Source organism: Tasmannia lanceolata, unplaced genomic scaffold (assembly GCF_043159265.1).
Source record: "Tasmannia lanceolata isolate RefF3 unplaced genomic scaffold, GAP_Taslan_0.1 ptg000023l, whole genome shotgun sequence".
In the NCBI taxonomy this organism is placed as follows: Eukaryota; Viridiplantae; Streptophyta; class Magnoliopsida; order Canellales; family Winteraceae; genus Tasmannia; species Tasmannia lanceolata.
Window position 1 is genome coordinate 6,008,589 of NW_027518700.1, and position 20,034 is coordinate 6,028,622.

General features: G+C 42.2%; 1 protein-coding gene across 1 annotated transcript; it reads right to left on the minus strand.

Annotated features, from left to right (window-relative positions):
- Window positions 1-16,827: 16,827 nt before the first annotated feature.
- On the minus strand, window positions 16,828-18,751 carry LOC143856326 (shikimate O-hydroxycinnamoyltransferase-like). Its single transcript, XM_077366519.1, has 2 exons — window positions 18,242-18,751; window positions 16,828-18,109 (listed from the first exon to the last, which is right to left on the minus strand). The coding sequence occupies exons 1-2, from the start codon at window positions 18,653-18,655 to the stop codon at window positions 17,201-17,203; spliced, it is 1,323 nt and encodes a 440-aa protein (XP_077222634.1). The 5' UTR covers window positions 18,656-18,751; the 3' UTR covers window positions 16,828-17,200.
- Between the last annotated feature and the right edge of the window lie 1,283 nt (window positions 18,752-20,034).

A 20,034-nucleotide genomic window follows, 5' to 3' on the forward strand; every position in this document is an offset into this window, starting at 1 on the left:
TCAATGTTCTTGGAAAAAAGTTTAATGAGATCATAAACTTCCACGTATGTGCCCTTGAAACAAGGTAGAGCATCAACAGTATCATTTTGGAATAGCTCACTGAAGAGGGAAGGGGAGTCTATGCTTGAAGGTCGAATCCAGAGTCCTTCAGGTGGGATTTCTAACAGGGCGCACCAATCTTCAAAGATTGGACAGAATTCAAAAGGACCAAATCGAAAAACATGAAGGGTAGGATCCCAGAATTTTGCAGCTGCTTGGAGAAATCTCCAATTCACATCAGATACGCTCAGATGATTGAATGTGCTTATAAATCGATCAACCATACTCCTCTCATGCTCCCGCGGGAGAGCTTTGATAGCCTCACTAATCCAATCTTTCAATACATTATTCGACATGGTCAAACCTTCATAGAGATAGGATAAGATTATCAGAAAATAAAGATAACCTTTAAGTAATCAATAAGAATAAACTTGATAATCAAATATACAGGAAGGATACTATCTGGGACATTGAATTTTTCATCAAAGATGAGAAATCACCAAGAGGTCAGACAATAGACCACGGCCATGAAATGACAAAAGTAGGTCGCAAACCGGATCCAAATCTGGCGATGAATATCATCAACTATGCGATCAAGAGGATCAAAATGATAGACCATGGTCATAGGGACAGCGAATGAGCTATCGGCCAGATCTCAAGACAAAACAGGTAAGGATCTAATCCTACTGAGTAATGTATACATAAGATGAATTTATGATACAACAAAAAGGTGGATACATAATCACAGGGTAACAAATAAATTGCGACCACGAGAACGATGTGTACGGGCCACTATCCTAGTGAAACTGAAAGGATGTAAATACAACTGATCAAATCCGAAGCTCTCACTAAAAAGTGGGTTCCAAACTAATCAAAGCTGTACATGGAAACCAAGACAAGGCAAGCTGTCTCCAAATGATAGCAATCATGCTCAACATGTGTTGCAAAAAATTCGGCAGCACAACGGCTATACGAGGAGGTCAAGATCCCGACTAAGTAAACTGAATCTAAAGAGTAACCGTCATGCTCAAAATGTGTTACGAAAAATTCGGCATCATAACGGCTAAACAAGAAAGTCAGGGAATGGTAAACCCATGGTTTTCCTAACTCTAAGAAATGGCGGTTATGCTAAATGTTCTGGATAAAATCTGGCAGCATAACGGCTATACAAGGGATCACCCTAGCTCAATCGAAAGTACATGAATAACGGTTACTAGAGAAAGGTGATCAACAGATGGACTAACCAAAGGTGAGAATAATAATGGATCAAACCTTATAATCAACAGATCAGGGACTAAACAAGGCCGAAGTAATGGCGATAAAAGAGACACTGATTAGATCTAGATCTGAATAAGGAATGGATATAACAAACTGAAAGGAATAAGGAATCTCTGACTAAGAGGAGAACCCTAATATACATAATCAGTATATATAGGTATATACACATACACACAAATCCTAACCAGGGGCACCAGCCCTAATTCTAATCTAGCTAAGTCAAGAAAATCTCTACTCAAGACAGACTGATAAGTGTACTAGGACCGTGCTGTAGCCATGTAAAATGAGCTACCCTAGTCTACAAATGGGGCAAAGCTCCTAACTCTAGGCTTCACATGTGTAAGCAACACATGTTCAACCCTATATGAATGCAATATACTTATGTAAACACGGGTACTTCCTAGTTGGATTTCACTAGGTCAGTAAGTATATACATAATATATAAAACAAAGTAAGCCTCCGGACTCAATCTACCGGGTACTATGCGTATGAAACATACTTAATATGTATAACTCAAGTGCACCGAGTGTTATACATAGTATGCTTCATTGCTCATCGGCTGCTGTAAACACAAGTGCACCGAGTGTTTACGGCTGCAGCGCTGGCGCATAGCTTGGAAATAGATTTAATAGTACCATCAGGGTAAAGACATCCCAGTCGGGTACGCATTGAATCTATCCCGTGGAGCCAAGAAGGAAAAACAATGAAAGAAATAACAAATATGATAATGCATGATGTGTAGTGTGTGAATCCCTCGTTTTAATTACGCACCTGTCTGGCGCCCCTGGATTCTAACGATAGAATTCCCATTTAAAATGATTTTATTCTAAATTTCTCCAAAGTTAATAAAAATGGCATTTTTAAAGAGTTAGGCAATGTTTCAAAAAATTTCCCCAGCAGAGTCGCCAGCCTGTGGACCCCGATCCGAGATAGGCGGCGAGGGAACGGGTCCCTAACACCATCTGGATCATCCACGTGTGAAGGAGAGCTCTACCGAGGAACTCTCAAAACGGATGCCACCCTCATAACATAGCACGAGTGGCGATGTAAAAAGAAAGAGATATGCCTCGATCCGGAGCCAAGGCTCGAAACCAAGACATACCTGAAATAAACTCAGAGTCGCCATCCATGGATATGCCATGGAACCCTAAAATCAAATCCTCTGTGCAATGGATAACCAGAAATATATATGGGTTCGCACCTGGTTACGAATGGGGAAGGTCTGAGAGCACCCCCAATTCGTCCGAGTGCAAGCACTTGGTCTCTTATGCCATTTTTAGTAACTCCAAAGAAGTTTGAATAAAAATCATGTGAAATGGGAACAATCCTCATGACTCGTATACCTAAGCATGCATTTCCTGAGAATAAAAAAAATAAACACATATAAAATAAAATGAAAGATGTGCCACCTAAACATAGCTAGGTTATGAGTGACAAGCCTAATGGGTGTCTAAGTTCTGATGTGCAAACACATGCAAGCTATAGCTAAAGGTATAGGATCAGTACAAAAAGTAAGAAAACATATCAAATCATGTAATAACTACACAACAAATCCTAAGACTCTAAATTATTAGCCCGAGTCTTCAGATGGTCTGTTATTCATCCAAAGAAGCCTACGTATCCCCGCCTCCACGAGAATCAAGGCAACGTAGTTCTTCGCGCCTATTATAAGCTATAATGCCTAAGACACCTAGCCCTCTATCCTAGACTCGATCTAAAAGACCGGACCATTTATTAAAGTTTCTTGTACGATTATTTAAATTCCAGTGAATTGTGGATTTTAGGACATCCTATATGCCCTAACTAAATGCAAGTTAGCCCTAGGCTGATGCAGGTGGTTCCTACAACCTATGTGTAACTAGGATGTGCTTCCTAAGGAAAATAAAGGGTGGACTAACGTATCCTGCTCTAGTCATCACTCGGCAATGTGGATCGCCGACTGACCGGACGGAGGCGCTCCTATAACTCTAGGACAGACCCCTAACTCTAAAACAAGCACACAACAAACAAACAAACAAACGACCTATCAAAAGAAAAACCTAACTCTAAAACTCTCTATGTAGGGGAAACTCCTAACTCTAGAGCGAGATCTTTTGAAAAACAGGGTTTTAAAGGTTTTCGAAGAAGGTTTAAAATATTATTTACAAAAAGTTTGGCTGGACTTGGGATGTGGATCCCAAGCTGCACTACGTACCTCGGAAGAGAAGATCAAGCCAACGTAGTTCGAAACGAACTCTCTACCTATCAAACACTTACAGTAAATCAACCATTTTTTATGTTTTAAGTTTCTAATGTTTTTGAGATTTTTAATGATTTCAATGTTTATGGATTTTAAAATTTCTGATGTTTTCACCCTTTTGGCCAAAGACCGGAGGGAATATACAAAATAACACCCTAGGGACAAACCCTAGGGTGAATAAGGGAAACTATGCTCTAATAATACCGTTATAAGAGCAAATGAGTCAAAGACTCTCTAATAACAGCACAAAGGAAGCAACCGAGTCAAAGACTCTCTAATAACAGCACAAAGGAAGCAACCGAGTCAAAGACTCTCTAATAAAAGCAACTAGAGGATAAATGAGTAAAAGACTCTTCAAAAGAGATGGAAACCCGAGTCAAAGACTCCACTGACAACAACACAAGGATAGACTCCACTGATAACAACATCACACAAACAAATGAGTCAAAGACTCTCTTAAAGAAATGGAAACACGAGTCAAAGACTCCAAAAACACCGACTAAAGGATAAATGAGTCAAAGACTCTCTAAGAGACGGAACACGAGTCAAAGACTCCAAAAATACCGACTAAAGGATAAACGAATCAAAGACTCTCTAAAAGAGAAAGAAACACGAGTCAAAGACTCCACTAATGCTAATTAAAGGATAAATGAGTCAAAGACTCTCTAATAACACTACATTAAAGACAAATGAGTCAAAAACTCTCCTATAACACCACCTAAAAGGCAAATGAGTCAAAGACTCTCTAATAACACCATATAAAGGATGAATGAGTCAAAGACTCTCTAATCAAGGGCTAACTCCTATGCGAATGAACTATCGAATAAGGAGAAGCTCACAAGTAAAAAGGAATAAGAATTTGTGCACATTTGGCAGAGGTAAAACACTCAGCCGGGCCGGACAGCTACCTAGCCCTAGGGTGCAACAAATGTGCAACACAATACCCATAAGGGTAAGGGTATGAAGCCAAGCCGAGTAGGGTGTTCTCCCAAAACCAAACGGTGCACAAAGAGGACTAACGAGAGAATGAGACCAGACGGGTCTCCCAAACACACACAAAGATGGGCTCCAAGTAACCTTATCATTTCCCTCGCAAGGGGTAAGCAAGGCTAAGACAACTAATTGACCAAATTAGTCTCTAGTTAACAGAGGAACAAGTTGAGGTGCAACCTCAGAGAGGATTCTATAAATGAGGCCAAGCAGGCCTTCTAAAGGCTAATCATTTATCAGAATCAAAGCAACCTCCCTGAGGTTAAGCTAAAGAAGAGGCTTGCCTCCAAAGGAGGATCGCCTAACGAGACAAAGTATGTCTTCTAGTAAAGGTTCTAGTATCTAAAGAAGTCTAAAAGAAATCTAGAAGACTGTGTTAGTCTAATCAAAATAGAGAAGAAAAAGGCTACCAGGTAATCTCAAATTTCCATTCAATTATTATAAAAACAAATCAAGTATTAGCAAAGTATGATTTACAACTAAAGAGTGCACAATCTGTAAGAATAGTAATCATAAAATGATAAACAACATTAATTAGTCCAGACCAGCCGCTGGATAGCCTAATAAAGTAAAACAATATCAAACACTTCAAAGCCAACCACAAACCCCAATACGGGGACTCCAATGAAATCAGATGATGCCAAAGTAATCATCTGATTTCCTACACAATAATATTTCTAGAAACCGCCTTGAAATCAGACGATATTCGTGTCAAGGACATCGAATAGTGCAAATCATCTGATTTCCTTCTTCAATTAAACAATTTATAAAATTAATTAGCCCAGACCAGCCGCTGGGTAGCCTAATGAAATAAAAGAAAGTATGATAAGGTTTCAAGATAGTCTCACCTGAATAATCCATTCATCACCATCTTCAAAACCTAACTCAAAGCTTAGTATAAGAAGAGTATTAGATTTTCAACAGATTATACGAATATATCAAATGATATTCCCAATTTATAAAAAATTTAGTGCAAAACATAGTTGAAAAGTGGACAGATAAAGCCAGCTCTATAGAGACACAAATTGTCTCTCTAAATGGGAGGCTCTAAGCAACGAGGCTTGTCCACAGAGGAGAGCTGCCTAACGAGACAAAGCGTGTCTCCTAGAACGGTACTCGCTAATGAGACCACAATGGTCTCCTAAATGAAGAAGAGAAACTACCATCTAATGGTGTCTAAAAGACTAAGTAAGTCTACTAAACTAAGAGGGGAAACCTACTCGGACTAAGCAAGTCCCCAAAGGATGGGCTTGGGCTAGCGCCTTCATCGCCCTCTTGCAATGAATAGAGAACCAACACCTGAAGGCACACAAAAGACTAGACAATTGCTTCAAATATTCAGAGCACTCAAAGGAATGAGTTCTACTCAAAGACAATATTTCATATCATGCAAACTTAACTGAATTACAACTTCAAAGCCTATAAACTGTAGGACAGCAATTATACACTGATGGACAGCAACCATTCATGGCAGGGCAGCAGCTCCATATTATTTTAACAAGCTAAAACAGCTACTACAGAGTATAACTTTGTTTCACTAATAGTCTACGCATCATCTCATCCATTCTGAAGAAAGCTTTCTGTACAGAAGCACCTAAATCTCCAATCGAATATGCTTCATTTTTTAGGACATGTGCATGAAGATATTTCGCACAGAACTTAGCAACTACTTTACCTCCATGACCATCGTAAACACCAAAGAATGACGTGCAATTGTCAAGATTTGGTAAAGCTGCATGAGCACCTTCCATAGTTGCACGCCACCCTTGCATAGAGGACAAACCATACCTAAGTTTTTCATTCTCGCCATCTTCAGAGAACTTTTCAGTTTTGGGGGTACTGAGATATATCCCCATTTCAAATTGTATAACTTTATGTGAGGGCGAGGCAATTCATCTAAATTTTATTCAAAACTACTGCAAAAAAATTCGCCCCCTCTCTGAAGCTCAGAAGGCTAGTCTCCAGATATATAAATGAAAGGCTCCCATTCATGAATACTCCGTCAGACTTTGACCACCCACATAGATGCCAACCAAATGCCATCACATGCAAGAACAACAAACTCATCATCATCGCATATATCAACAATATTTATGTCTGGATTTGCAGTAACGATTTGCTTTTCTGCAGACAAAAACTTGTTCTGCTTGAATTCCATGAAATTTTCAATAAAATGAACACTACTAATAAACCTTGGCATCCGCAACATACAGCACTAACAGACATTACCATCATATTATTAATATCTGCCACCTATTAATCTCAACATGAACTAGTAAAAGTAGAACGGTACATCAGAAAATGCAGAATCAAAATAGGGGTGAGGTAAAGGATGAAATCAACCATATTAGATATAATTGCACATATCTACTCACTCCATCTTTTGATAAAATGACCCAAAAATCAAATAAATTCTATGCCACAAGAACTTATCATTTTTTTTATATACATATCAATTTCAACATACAAACACAGATAGTACATATATAAATGGATTGAAATGACTTAAATCCAGCCTTATACAGAGAACATGAAAAATCTTCAACAAAATTATATAAAGAAAAATGAGAAACATTACTAATATAAAAAGTATTAGCAAGGGAGATCCACTCAAACTGTAATAAGAAGTTCTAACAAAGCTTTAAACTAGCTCAAAAACCGAGTAAAGAAAAAGGATCTGATTATTGCTCATATCTCAAGGAATTTTAACACAAGATTTATAAATAAACGTGAAGATGCTCTTACCTGTAGTACTTATGCTCCAATTTATACTTGAAAAGCACCAATCTAAGCTTCAAATGCACAGATCTGAGTCAGTATTGTTCAGATCTTGGTCCGAGCTTTCTTTCACTCTCAGATCGGAGCTCGCCGGAATCCGGCAAAATCAAATGAAAGAAAAGATCGGAAATGATCTCGATCTGAAAAGAATGAGTGAAATCTCTTGGCCTTTCTTTCCTTGAATTTCTCTCCCTCTTTTCTCAGATCTGAGATCTCAGATCTCAGATCTTTCTCTCACAGACAAATTCAAAGAGGAAAAATGGATTCAAGGTATCAATGATTGGCCGGAGCCAGGAGGTAGGGCAAGAAAAATAGAAAGTTAGGGTTTGAAGAATAAGCAAACCGGAGCTCCGATCAACACAATCAGAGAATAAGATCTATTCTCTCTCTCTCACTCTCTCTCTGATTTTACAAGAATTTACCTAGATTTCTAATAGAAGACTACGAACAGAACCAAAAGAAAGGGAGAGTTAAAAAATAACAAAAATCAAACAGTAAAAATGAAAGGAAATTGGCCAGAGCTTGCCGGAATTCGGCAAAATTAAACGAGAAATATGATCGGAAAAAGAAGCTCTCGATCGGAAAATAGGATTTGGGTTTTAGATATCTTGATCGGAAAAGAAGGAAAATGATCAAGATCTAACAGAGAAAAGGGAAAAGCAACTTACCGTCGGAAACAGACCAGAATCCGACAGATCTTGATCGGAGAATACGATCGGAAGGAAAAGATAAAACAAAAATCTCTCGCTCTTATCTCTCTGGAACGAAAAAATGAGAAATTCCTCTCTTCTTTTCTATGATTTTTCAAATATATACTAAAAAAACATTGTTGATATTGGCACTTCCCATGATTGATAGGCGCACCAAGATTGATGGGCGCACGAATCGGCTCCGTCCCAGACGGGCTAATTCAATCCCCTTTTTGTATAAAATGATATATTTGCCTTCTTTTTTCTCGCAGACAACCCCCTTTTTAGATGAATCACCCTCCTTTTGGTACGTATTGCGCTCACTCTCTTGCCTCGTTCACTGAGCAAACGCGCTCGGATCTTGACGAAATTTTACGGAGATCTACGGGAGACCTTAAGCTACCCCAGGGTTCAATTTGGGACCCCAGCTCACTGGTTTGATAAGGTTGCGCACAACTACTCGCGAACTTGGGTCCGGTCAAAATGGGGTGTCTACACTTCTCTATGCAGCAATAGTGGCGAAGTGAGTGCTCGAATCCCTCTTTTTCTTCTTCTTATCTACACCCAAAATTCTAGGGCCTAAACTATTGAAAAGAAATCACGCCCTTTTTTCTTACCAAACAGAGAGGGTTTCTCTTCCTCCTCATAACTTCAAAACCCCCTTCTATCATTCTCCTGCAAAAACTTTTGAACTCAAATTCTCTTGAAGCACTTGAAGAACTCCATTTTTCTTCTTCTAATCTTCCATTATCTCCTTCTTTCTTCAGAGTCTAAGCAATATGAGGCAGAAAATGGGGATCGGATGGGTTTGCAGAGAAGAGGTATTGGCTTTGGTGGTGTGGGAGATGGTGGTTTCAATTTAGAATCAGGGTGGGGTGGTCAAAATGGAGGACATGGGAAGAGATGATGACAGTGGCATTAATGGATGGAATTGGTGGCCGTGGAATGGGATGGGCTTACCGGATTCCGGCGAAATCCGTCGGAGAAAATGAAAATGGGGATCGGATTCTAGGGTTTCATAAAGAGATGAATAGGGTTTTGATGGAAATGGGTTTAATGGAGGTGGAGAAATGGGTTTTTGAGAGTGGGTTTGGTAGTTAGGTTAGGAATCATCGGAGAAGAAAGGGTTAAGGTCGGAAGTTGCAGAGGTTGGGGATTGAATCTGTAATAATAAAAAAAATGAGGGAAATGAGATGGGTTTGATGGGGGTGGAGAAATGGTGGTAGAGGTGGCTGAGATGGCGATGGAAGATGGGTGCGGTCAGCAATGGTGGAGGTTCGTCCGGAGTTGGGAGAGGTGGTGGTGGAGGATTTGGGTTTAATGGTGGAGGTTGGCTGAGATGGCGGTGGAAGATGGGCGCGGCCAGCAATAGTGGAGGTTCGGCCGGAGTAGTTGCAGAGGTTGTGGGTGAAAGGGGAAGATGGTGGCGAGGTGGGAAGGTGGTTGCGAGGTGGGAAGGTGGTGGCGAGGTGGAGATGGAGGGCCGAGATGATGGTGGCTTGCCGGAGGTTGGAGGCGACGATGAGAGAGGTGGTGATGGCGGCTACTCTCTCCCTCTCTGTTTTCTTGATTTTCTTTCTTGCAAAAACCAGGTCTCCTCTTTGAGAAAACCCTAGCCGATCCTCTTATTAAAAAGAAAATGAAATTCCCCCCCCCCTTTTACTCCTTGGACACCCCGATAGTGGTTTATGACTACTCGTTTTCAATCTAAAAGGGGGAGTCCAGGTAGAAAATAGGGTAAAAAATTCTCTTCTCTTCAAATGATCATAACCCTCTAATTCGATCCAATGGCTGCTAAGGGTTGCTTACAACCAAAGTAATACCAGACTTACAAAATTACCCCTGTAAAGATAGCAAACCTCCTTTTCGCCCTGAAAAAGGAAAATGATATCAACAAACCAGATTTTGATATTTGCACAACTCAACTTGTCTCTTATTCTTCCCTTATGATTTTTGCAGGGTATTTTATAAAATGACAATGATCACTGAGGACCCCTTAAACACCTAAAGAAGATAAGCTATCTAACATGCCATTCGGAGCTTAGGGGTACAAATAGAGGAGTGATAATGTCAAAACTCACAGGCATTTCACAATTTTTTGCAAATTTTAGGAACACAGGTACGAGGACTAGGGTCGGCGATTCCAGGGTACAAATGCGATTTTGGGTTTTCCTGGGTTGTGAAACATGTTCAGTGGGCTAGGCAACAACAATATTTCTCAAAATTTTCTGGTTTATTTCGCACTTCCGGACCTTGTTCAACCTCGGGATTTCATTCGAATACGCGGGTTTAGGGCCTTGTCAAAATGGGGTGTCTACACAGGCAAGCGTTAAAAAAAAGTAATAATAATACATGCCATCCTACCTGATAAAGTGAAGAGAAGATGGCCTCGTCGGCCGCAGCTGGAGGTTCGTTTAGAACCTGGAGCTTGTCTCTATTCAGGAGACCCTTGGTGACGATCTCCACGGCTACCCGGCTCTCACCCAGGCCGGTGTCACTCTTCTGAACGGCCCAGTTGGGCCGAAAAACATTATCCCCAGAACTATCCGTCGGGGGCGGAGTATTATTCACTCTGCTCGGAAGTAACTATCCGTCGGGGGCGGATTTCACTCTGCTCGGAAGTAACTATCCGTCGGGGCGGAGTATTATTCAAATCCAAAATCACCTCCTCCCCACTATCCATGACCTCTGTGCTAACTTCAGGACTCGCCATATAGGGGCCGGGAATTCCGGTCAGAATAGTTCGAGTCCTCTCCGACGAGCTAGATGCCGAACTACTAGAGGACCCGGACTCCCTTGAATCAGACCTAGAACCGAACTCAGAACTTGAAGCACTACTGGACATAAAGAACACTGAAAGAAATCAAATAGCTACACTAAAAGAAGGATTACCGGCCTGAAGAGAAAGGCTCCTAACTCGCGGACAACCACAACCTGGGGCTATCAGAACCGAACAGGCGGAGCAAGAAAGAAAAAGAAAAAATGGAGAGAAAGCGAAAGAGTAAAAGTGAAATGTGAAAAGTGAAAACCCCATTTTATAGGCCTTGGCTTAAGGCGGTTCGCATTAATGGAAGGCACGCGCTTCGAGGGCCCTTGCATGGTGCCACGTGTTTCTCATTAATGGAGGGCTCACGCGCCAACGCTGAAAACGCGCGTACAGTACAGTCGGAAAACGGTCAGGTTATTTAAACTGCTTGAGCGCGGGATACCTTTGGAGTAGTTGTGTCCGGTTCAAACCGTACACAAAAATCTGCCCGTCCCAAGCCGAACAGAATATGGCGCATTCGCTAAACGACAAAAATCTGCCCGTCCCAAGCCGGACAGAATATGGCGCATTCGCTAAACGACAAAAATCTGTCCGTCCCATGCCGGACAGAATATGGCACATTCGCTACACAACAAAAATCTGCCCGTCCCAAGCCGGACAGAATATGGCGCATTCGCTACACGACAAAAATCTGCCCGTCCCAAGCCGAACAGAATATGACGCCTTCGCTAGACGACAAAAATCTGCCCGGCCCAATCCTGACAGACAGCTTAGCCGGACAGATTTCTTAGGCCGGATAGACGGCTTAGCCGGACAGATGTTTCCGGACAGATTTCTTAGGCCGGACAGACGGCTTAGCCGGACAGATTTCTTAGGCCGGACAGGCGGCTTAGCCGGATAGATGTTTCCGGACAGATTTCCTAAGCCGGACAGACGGCTTAGCCGGACAGATTTCCTAACCCGGACAGACGGCTTAGTCGGACAGATTTCCCAGGCCGTACAGACGGCTTAGCCGGACAGACTTTCGGGACAGATTTCCCAGGCCGGACAGACGGCTTAGCCAGACAGATTTTTCGGACAGGTTTTCCAGGCCGGACAGACGGCTTTGCCGGACAGACTTTCCATCAAGCCATCCCGGACACCGGCTCATTCTACCATTTAAGAATACAACTCCTCACACTTCCCCAAATCACTACAATGACTTGGAGAACTGGGGGGCAACTGATGGGGTACAAAAAACAGCAACTAATGAGCTGTCGACACGTGGCCCCCAGGAGGGCCCACCACAAGCCCAACTGCCGCGCAGGGGTAATCTGGTAATTGCCTAAATAGTGGGTGAACCTAAACCCACAGATGGTCCGACACCTGTCCTGGAGTAGGTAATCCAACCACCCCAGGTCCCCTTCTATAAAAGGCCTTTCAAGGCTCAGATCGAGGGGTAATAACTTCTGAACTATCACTCTTAAAAACTTGCTCTGCACTCCTGCTCGTACTGACTTAAGTGTCGAAGGGCCTGTCCGGAGTAACGACTCCGGGTTGGTCTTCTGACCTCGTTTGCTCTTGTGCAGGGCTCCGCTCCTTCCCCTCCGCTCCTCGGGTCCACAAGCCTATCTCTTACGTCACTCCGCTCCTTCCCCTCCGCTCCTCGGGTCCACAAGCCTATCTCTTACGTCACTGCCGTATCTGTTACCTATTTTTGGCCTAACAATTGATGTTCCAATTTTTATATGCCAACATGCATGAAGGAGCATTGTCCATAGCCCCACACACTATAACGTGTTGTCTTTTGTGCATCAACGTCAATGTCATATTGAATGTGTTGTCTTGAACTTGGGGTGCAGCCCTTGTTCTTGGCATAAGCATTGCATCATCGAGACTTATTTCCGTGTAGCCACATGCGTATGTTGGGAAGTATAGTCTATGAAAGCTTCGCCTTGCCTTGCCTTGCCTTTCCTTGCCTCTCTTTCTCTCCATCTATTCTGTTTCTATGTTCTAATAAGTCACTTTGTTCATCCACCATTACAATTTGTCCTAATAGTTACCTTGTTAAGTAGTGGTGTTAAGTAGTCAATAGGGAGGAGACAAGTCTTGTAGTTACCTCGTAGAATAGTGGTCAGTACTGTTTGGTTGTCAACCACGTAGACTAGTGGTAGGGGTGTCATTGCCAATAAAGAGAGAGAAGAGAGATGTAAAGAGAGAGAAAAATATTATTCACAATAAAATCCATGCAGTTGTTGGGAGTTTCCTGGCATGCTATATTGGTAACCAAACAAAGGGTTTTGATGATGTGGCACAAAAAAACAAACAAGCAAAACCCCTGAGCTATGCGGCTTTTGTGCAACCAAATAAACCCTTGAAGTTTTATTTTTTTTCTCACTAAGTTCCTGTTGGCATATTCTACACCCTCTTCAAACGTAAATGCTAATAGTGGGGGTGCCAATAGAAACTGTAGGGTCAATTTGGTTGCACAAAGTTGCCCCGGAGAGTAGTGACGAGTTAGAATTGAAGTAGTTAATTGGTGTAATGGCAGTGAAGTAGTGTCATCGGTGAGTAGTGTTTGGTTGTCAATTGAAGTGGTTTTCTCGCGCGGAGTTTCATTACCAAAGTAAAGGGAAAATAGGACTGTTATTACCTATATTGATGATCCTAGCCATGAATCTTCCCTCCGTGTGTTGTCTTTTCTGGAGGACTTTAGTCCCCCATTGGAAAATGAGATGTGAAGAAGTTGGATTTCTATGGGTTAGAATTTCTAGAAAGAAACATGTAAAGGCTTGAAAAAAATTCTTTAGAGAAACGATATTTACGCCCCTTTTCATCACCAGGGACACCCATTGCCAATGTACTTTGGAATCAAAGCCACTGGATTTTTCTCACAATAAGTACATTAGCCCATTTTTTGTCATTGATCAACTGAGACTGGGTGTCTTGGTGATGAAAAGGGGCGTAAATATCACTTCCCACTTTATCGTGCACTGAGTCGGGTCGGGTCGTGGCCTGTGTTTATAGAGTGCGTTTGTGTATTATTATTTTTTTATTATGGATTGTGTTTGTGTGTTTTTTAATGTGGTTTAAACTTTAAATGTAAGTTACTGTTTTGGAAAACATTTAATAGGTGATATTTCGAAAAAGAGGAAAGTGTTGGTGAGCTTAAGCTCACCAAACTTATGGTGAGTTTAAGCGCCCAATCACATTGGGGCCTACTTTGTTAGGATGATCCAAAGCATTCATTTGAAAGGCCCTTACATAGATGGGGTGTGTACCAAAAATCAGCTCCATATGATCATCCTAACCCATCCATTTGTGGAGGTCAAAATTGACAGACATTATTTGTCCACAAATCTGCCCATTTTTTTCCTCCACAAATGGAGGGGTTGGGATGATCCTACGGAGCTGATTTTTGGTACACACCCTATCTATGATAGGGCCTTGCAAATGAATAGTTTGGATCACCACAAAAAATGTGGGTCCCATGTGATTGGGGCGCTTAAGCTCACCATAAGTTTGGTGAGCTTAAGCTCACCAACACTTTCCTCTTCGAAAAATGTGTCCTTTCAATTCCTTTAAATATATGGCAGCGAATACGCAAAGGCATTCGAATTTAAACTCAAACTCTTTAATCTTCCCTCTCTATCTCTGAAACATTTTCCTTGCTCTTTGATCAAAGCAAGTGAGAAAATTAAGTGTGTTCACAAGGAATCCAGGCTGTGTGAGTGCACACCTTTTGAGAGGAGTCGTTGTATCCTAACGTCATATGTTGGACAACCATTTTGCACTGTTGATTCGTCATGTGGGGGTGATATTTACCTTAAGGACAATAGATTCAAATCCATGCCTCAACTTTATCGAGAAGTCAATTCTTTTTCTGTGATTCATTGTTGTTCAATTCACTCAGAGTAGCGGTGGCAATGGTTCGGTTTTGGTTTTGGTTTGACCCCCAAACCGAACCGAACCGAATCGAAATTCGAATCGGTTTGGTCCTACCGAACCGAACCCGAATTGAAATTTGAACCGGTTTGGTTTAACCAAACCGAAACCGAAGTTTTTCGGTTCGGTTTTGGCTCGGTTTCGGTTCCGTTTAGCCAATTTTGCTACCCCTTACCATATTCATTGGAAATCATGGGCAACGGTTCGGTTTGACCCCAAACCGAACCAATCATCGGTTTGGTTCTACTGAACCGAAACCGAAACCGAACCGAAATTTGAATCGGTTTGGTTTAACCAAACCGAAACCGAATTTTCGGTTCAGTTTCGGGTCGGTTTCGGTTCGGTTCGGCCAGTTTTGCCACCCCTAACCCGAGTCCAAGACAACCATTATGCTTTCTTTTATGGAATAATAAAAGACAAGAATCTACCCTTTCACGTGATGTAACACCTTGTCACACCATTAGTGTCATTTCAATGACAACATCATATCATTTCACAAAAAGAAATGTCTCTTTGAAAAAATTCACTCTACTGTTTTTAAAATATAAAATATTTCAAAAACATCCAACAATGAGACCAAACTTGATTTTCCCTTTGAATAGTGAGCATTTTAGCTTAAGGACAATAAATTCAAATCCATGCCTCAACTTTATCTAGAAGTCAAATCTTTTTCTTTGATTCATTGTTGTTCATTTCATTTCCATGCGACCTACGACACTCCAATATGTGTTTTAATAGTATAATTTGTAACCTTATAGTTATTTTTTGAAACAATTTTTATGTCCAAGTTCGAGTGTAAGAAAAGGCCAAGCTCTTGCCAAGATGAAGCATAAATGGCCTGTGCATGCATTTAGACCTAAGCAAACCTAAGCTCTACATTCAAGCCCACCCAACCTTAAGCTCAAGCACAATCTGCATTCACGCCCAGTTAGGTCCATGTCCAAGCCCATGCTAGGATCATTAGCTCATGCTGGGCCCAAGTTTAAGGCTGACACAAGCCCAAAACGAAGTCCCCCCTAAATCAAGCCCCAGTGCTGACACAGGCCTTGGACCAATCATGGCGAAATGTATACAAATTTCGCCAAGCCAACCAGTCAAGACAGATTTGTCAATGCTAATAATATCTCAGCTACCCAAGAATTCTATGTTAAACAAAAGTAATAAAGAAAAACGTGTGGATGTACCTTGCAAGTGGGCTCATGTCCTGTCACTTTGTCGTGCCAGGCCCACTCCACGATCCACCCGGACATGTTTTTTCACATCTTTTTCCCAGTCAAGTTGGTAAATTTTGTCCTTGGGCCGTGATACATTCCTCGTGGGCCTCCACTTAGTAGCCACTTTCGCGGAAAGCCCCATTTCGTCCTCAGTTTTTTGCATGTGATGACAGCAGCACATGTCGACTTGTTGGCATATTTTTCTTACTCATTTGATTCATCTAACATGTCTTTCATAACATGAAATATATAATGGACCCAATATTTTCTAGCCAATAACAACAATTAAAGAGTGGAGACTTAATCTTGGAAATGATTTTCCATGATTTTGTAATGTTTGGCTACCTCATTTTTCATATTATTTTCTCCAAAATAAAATCAAAATTCTTTTCCTCCAGGAGAATTAAAACCATACCAAACACTGTAGAGCTCCTTTCACAATTTTTTTTCCCAACATCCAAACTGCGCCCCTTCTCTAATTTCATTAGGCTCTGTTCACTTGTTTTCCCGGGAAAGGAAAAGAAAAGGTTTCCCGGTATTCTGACGTGGCATTAGGAAAAGAAATCCAGGGAAACTGTATAGGAAAAGGTTTCCCGCGCCTGTTCACGTGCGCAGGATCTATGCAGGAAAATGTTTTCCGAGAAACTGATTGCCCACCTTTTATCACTAGTTTTCCCGGGAAAGCAAATCCGACCAAAATAATGGGATTTGGTTTCCCACAGTAGTGAGAAAAGAGACATTTCCACGTCATTTTTGGCAATTCCATGTCATTATTTGACATATTCCACCCAGGTTTGTTATTTTCTCAGGAAAGCAAGTGAACACCTAAAGGGGTATAGGTTATTAAATGACTGTTGTTCCAACTTTATGCCAACATGCTTAATATTTAGAAGAAAAGAACACTGTCCATAGCCTCATAGAATCTACTAAATTAAAAACCCAACCACCATGGAAATGAGAATATCCAACCAGCTTCTCTTTCCCCAGTAAGAAAAATCAGATCCTAAACAACCTAACTCAACCTATTAAATAATATAGAAAAAGCAAACAACTCCCTTTGGCATTTTAACAACCGCACAACCATACTACAGAAATATTGTGGAAATAATAAATGTGTCCCTTCATCACTCGGGACACCCAGCTGCATTGTACGTGGCAATCAGGTCAGTCCATCCGCACCTTTGCGGTCATAGATACACTGTAGCGGGGTGTCCAAGTAATAAAAAGGGGTGCATTTATAATTTCCCCAATATCGGGATCCGATAAGGTTCTTATCGGGTTCCTAGATGTTGTAGAGGTACTTCTGGAATCGGAGCATGTGATCCGACTGCAAGGCAATGGCCAGAGAGTAATTCCCATCATTTTCTGGGCTGGGGAGAACATACCCGAGGCCCTCGAACGCGATACCACCTGGCCCCATAAAAATGGGGCGACCCCACCCGAAATCCGCATCGTATATTGGTAGCCTCATCCAGCTGTTGATATTAATATTGGGGCACCCGAAAGTGTGGGCCCCGCGGGCCATTAGCGACAGGTCCGGCTGCAGCTCTAGGTAGTCTAGAGCCGACCGAAGGTATTGGTCGTCCATTCGCACCAGTGTATCATGTATTCTCCCCGCTGCGTACGTTAGCGGTCTTGACTGGAGATCGCCGGAGACGGAGATGGGTGTCGCCGGGAATATGGCGTTGCCGAAGTATCCAGGCGGGAGGGAGGGGCGGAGGCGGGACCGACCATCGGTCGCGATATACAATTTGGTCTCCTGATCTTCCTCGAGCCCACGTGCCTTGCAAACGCAGCGCCACACATGGGCCGCGAGCAACTCGTAGGAGCTGTAGCCCGGGGTAGTACCGTTGTTATGGTGAGCCCCGGCTTCTCTACAACTAGATTTGAGGAGGCTGAGATGTTCAGTTGTGATTTTGAACATGGCGGTAGAAGTGGTGGTGGAGTTAGTGTTGGGTGGTAGAGGTGTTTTCATGGAAGGAGGCCGGTGATATTCGATGTGGTCCAATTTTACCGTAGGTGGGTCCCGAGCACGCAAGAGGGTCCGGTCGATGAAGGGTGTGACGATGAGATCGAGACCACGAGCGACATTGGACCAATGATTGATGAAGTGGATGCCGGAGTAGCCGTCGGCGACGTAGTGTTGTACGCCGACGCCGAGGGAGACGCCCCCGCATTTGAAATAAGTCACCTGTCAAATTCAAACCAAGAAATTTAGTTCATGATTCAAAAAGGCCAACCTCTGGGTATCCGCTAAGAACTACGATGTACTATTAAACCAAAATTGGGGTTATCTGCGAAGAACTAAAGTAAAGTGATAGACCTGGAGCACGACAAGAGGGTAGGAAGGGAAATCCTCGGTGTAATTGATCGAAGGAATGAGCTGCTTGAGTTCCGCGGTGGGTGCAAAATCCCCGAAATCATCGATGACTGCACTGGTATCGGCCTCAACGAAGAGAACACCGGAGGCATTGCAGTTGATCTGAATCCGGCCAGTGTCGTCTCTCTTCAATCTTCCGGCCATGGGGTAGAAAGGGACAAGGGCTTTGCTAAGAGACTCTTTGAGCAGATGAGCATCAAAGAAAGTGGAAGAGCCATTGGGTCTATAGAAATAGACGCTTAGCGTGTGCATTTTGGGCACCACTAGGTCTATGTTTGAGATCCAAAGCTCCCCATTGGGAGTTTCCCGTTCGGGCCTCACCATGCTCGACTCTTTCACCTTGATAATCATCTTCATATCTTCACATGAATGTCTTTCAGTATAAAGCAGATGGGTGTTAATATAGATAGATAGGAGAGAAGGACCAAATTGTCCTTGTCATCTCTGCTGCCCCAATTGACCAACCTCTTTAATGATGATGGATGACTAATCAAGTTGGACAAATGTTTATATGGTGGCCAAATCGTACTATAACAAAATGACCGGGAAGTGATATTTACTCCCCTTTTGATCACCAGGAACACCCAACGTCAGTGTATCAATGGCAAAAAGGGAGATGATGTACTTTATGTCAAAAAAATCCAGCGACTTTGATTGCAAAGTACACTAGCAAATGGGTGTCCCGGGTGATGAGAGGGGCGTAAATATAATTTCCCAAAAGACCTTGATACCCCCAAATCGTACTGCAAGCATTATTCTTTCTTTGAAAGCTAATAAGAGCTAGACTTATTGACACATGACACATGTAGGGGTGTAAAATAATGGGTCCCACTCATCAAACCCATCAAAACATGATGTGTCAAATGGAGTGCCGGACCTTTTGGGTGGAGTTAGTAGGAACTAGACCTGGCAAAACCGACCCATGCCCGCGGGTTGACCCGGCCCACCCGCAAATTTGCGGGCACGGGTCTGGGTTTTAGTGACCCGCCAAAATTTGACCCGCGAGCAACCCAACCCGAAAAAACATGGGTTGGGCCGGGTCAACCCGCGGGCACCCGCATTTTAAAGTAATTTTTAAGAATTTATTGTAGAATGTTATCAGCTCTTGGAAAATCATCAGATGTAAATGATTTTTGGAGTATAACCTATTTTGCCTATGGCCCATCTAATGGACGGTTTGGATCATCCGATGGTGTGGGCCATACCATACCTTTAAAAAAGTGAGAGTGCCCTCAGCAGTGTTGGTAATATTTCGTTTTTTTTTTTTTAACACTGTGCAAAGATGCGGACAGAGGGCGAAGGTTTCTAGCAAAAGAAAAAGTAAAAAAAAACGTAATCATTACACAAAAGAAAAGTAAATAAGTGAGTTATAAAGTTTTTGATGAAAAATTACGGATAAATGGTAATGTAATTATAAAATAACGAGAAAAATAAGACAAAACATGGGCTAAGATGTTGTGCGCCACCGATGCAAGGGTTTGAGTGGTGTTGGTTGGACACACCCAATCAAAACAGGGTGTACAATGATGGGTCCCACCCTATGCATGGATTTGGGTGAAGATGAATTTAAAATGGTGGGCCTAACCACATTTAAACTTGAGGTGTAAATGGCATGGGTGTAAAATGATGGACCATAGAGGCTTTTGAGTTGTAGACCATGATGAGCAGCCAGTCAAGCCAACCAGTCAAGACAGATTTGTCAATACTATAATATCTCAGCTACCCAAGAATTTGTT

What these genes read in the sequence shown, in the direction of transcription:
- LOC143856326 (XM_077366519.1), bottom strand. Translation starts at nt 18,655, where the DNA reads ATGAAGATGATTATCAAGGTGAAAGAGTCGAGCATGGTGAGGCCCGAA. An exon ending in ACCCTCTTGTCGTGCTCCAG is followed by an intron (nt 18,110 to 18,241) that starts GTCTATCACTTT and finishes TGAATTTGACAG; the next exon opens with GTGACTTATTTCAAATGCGG.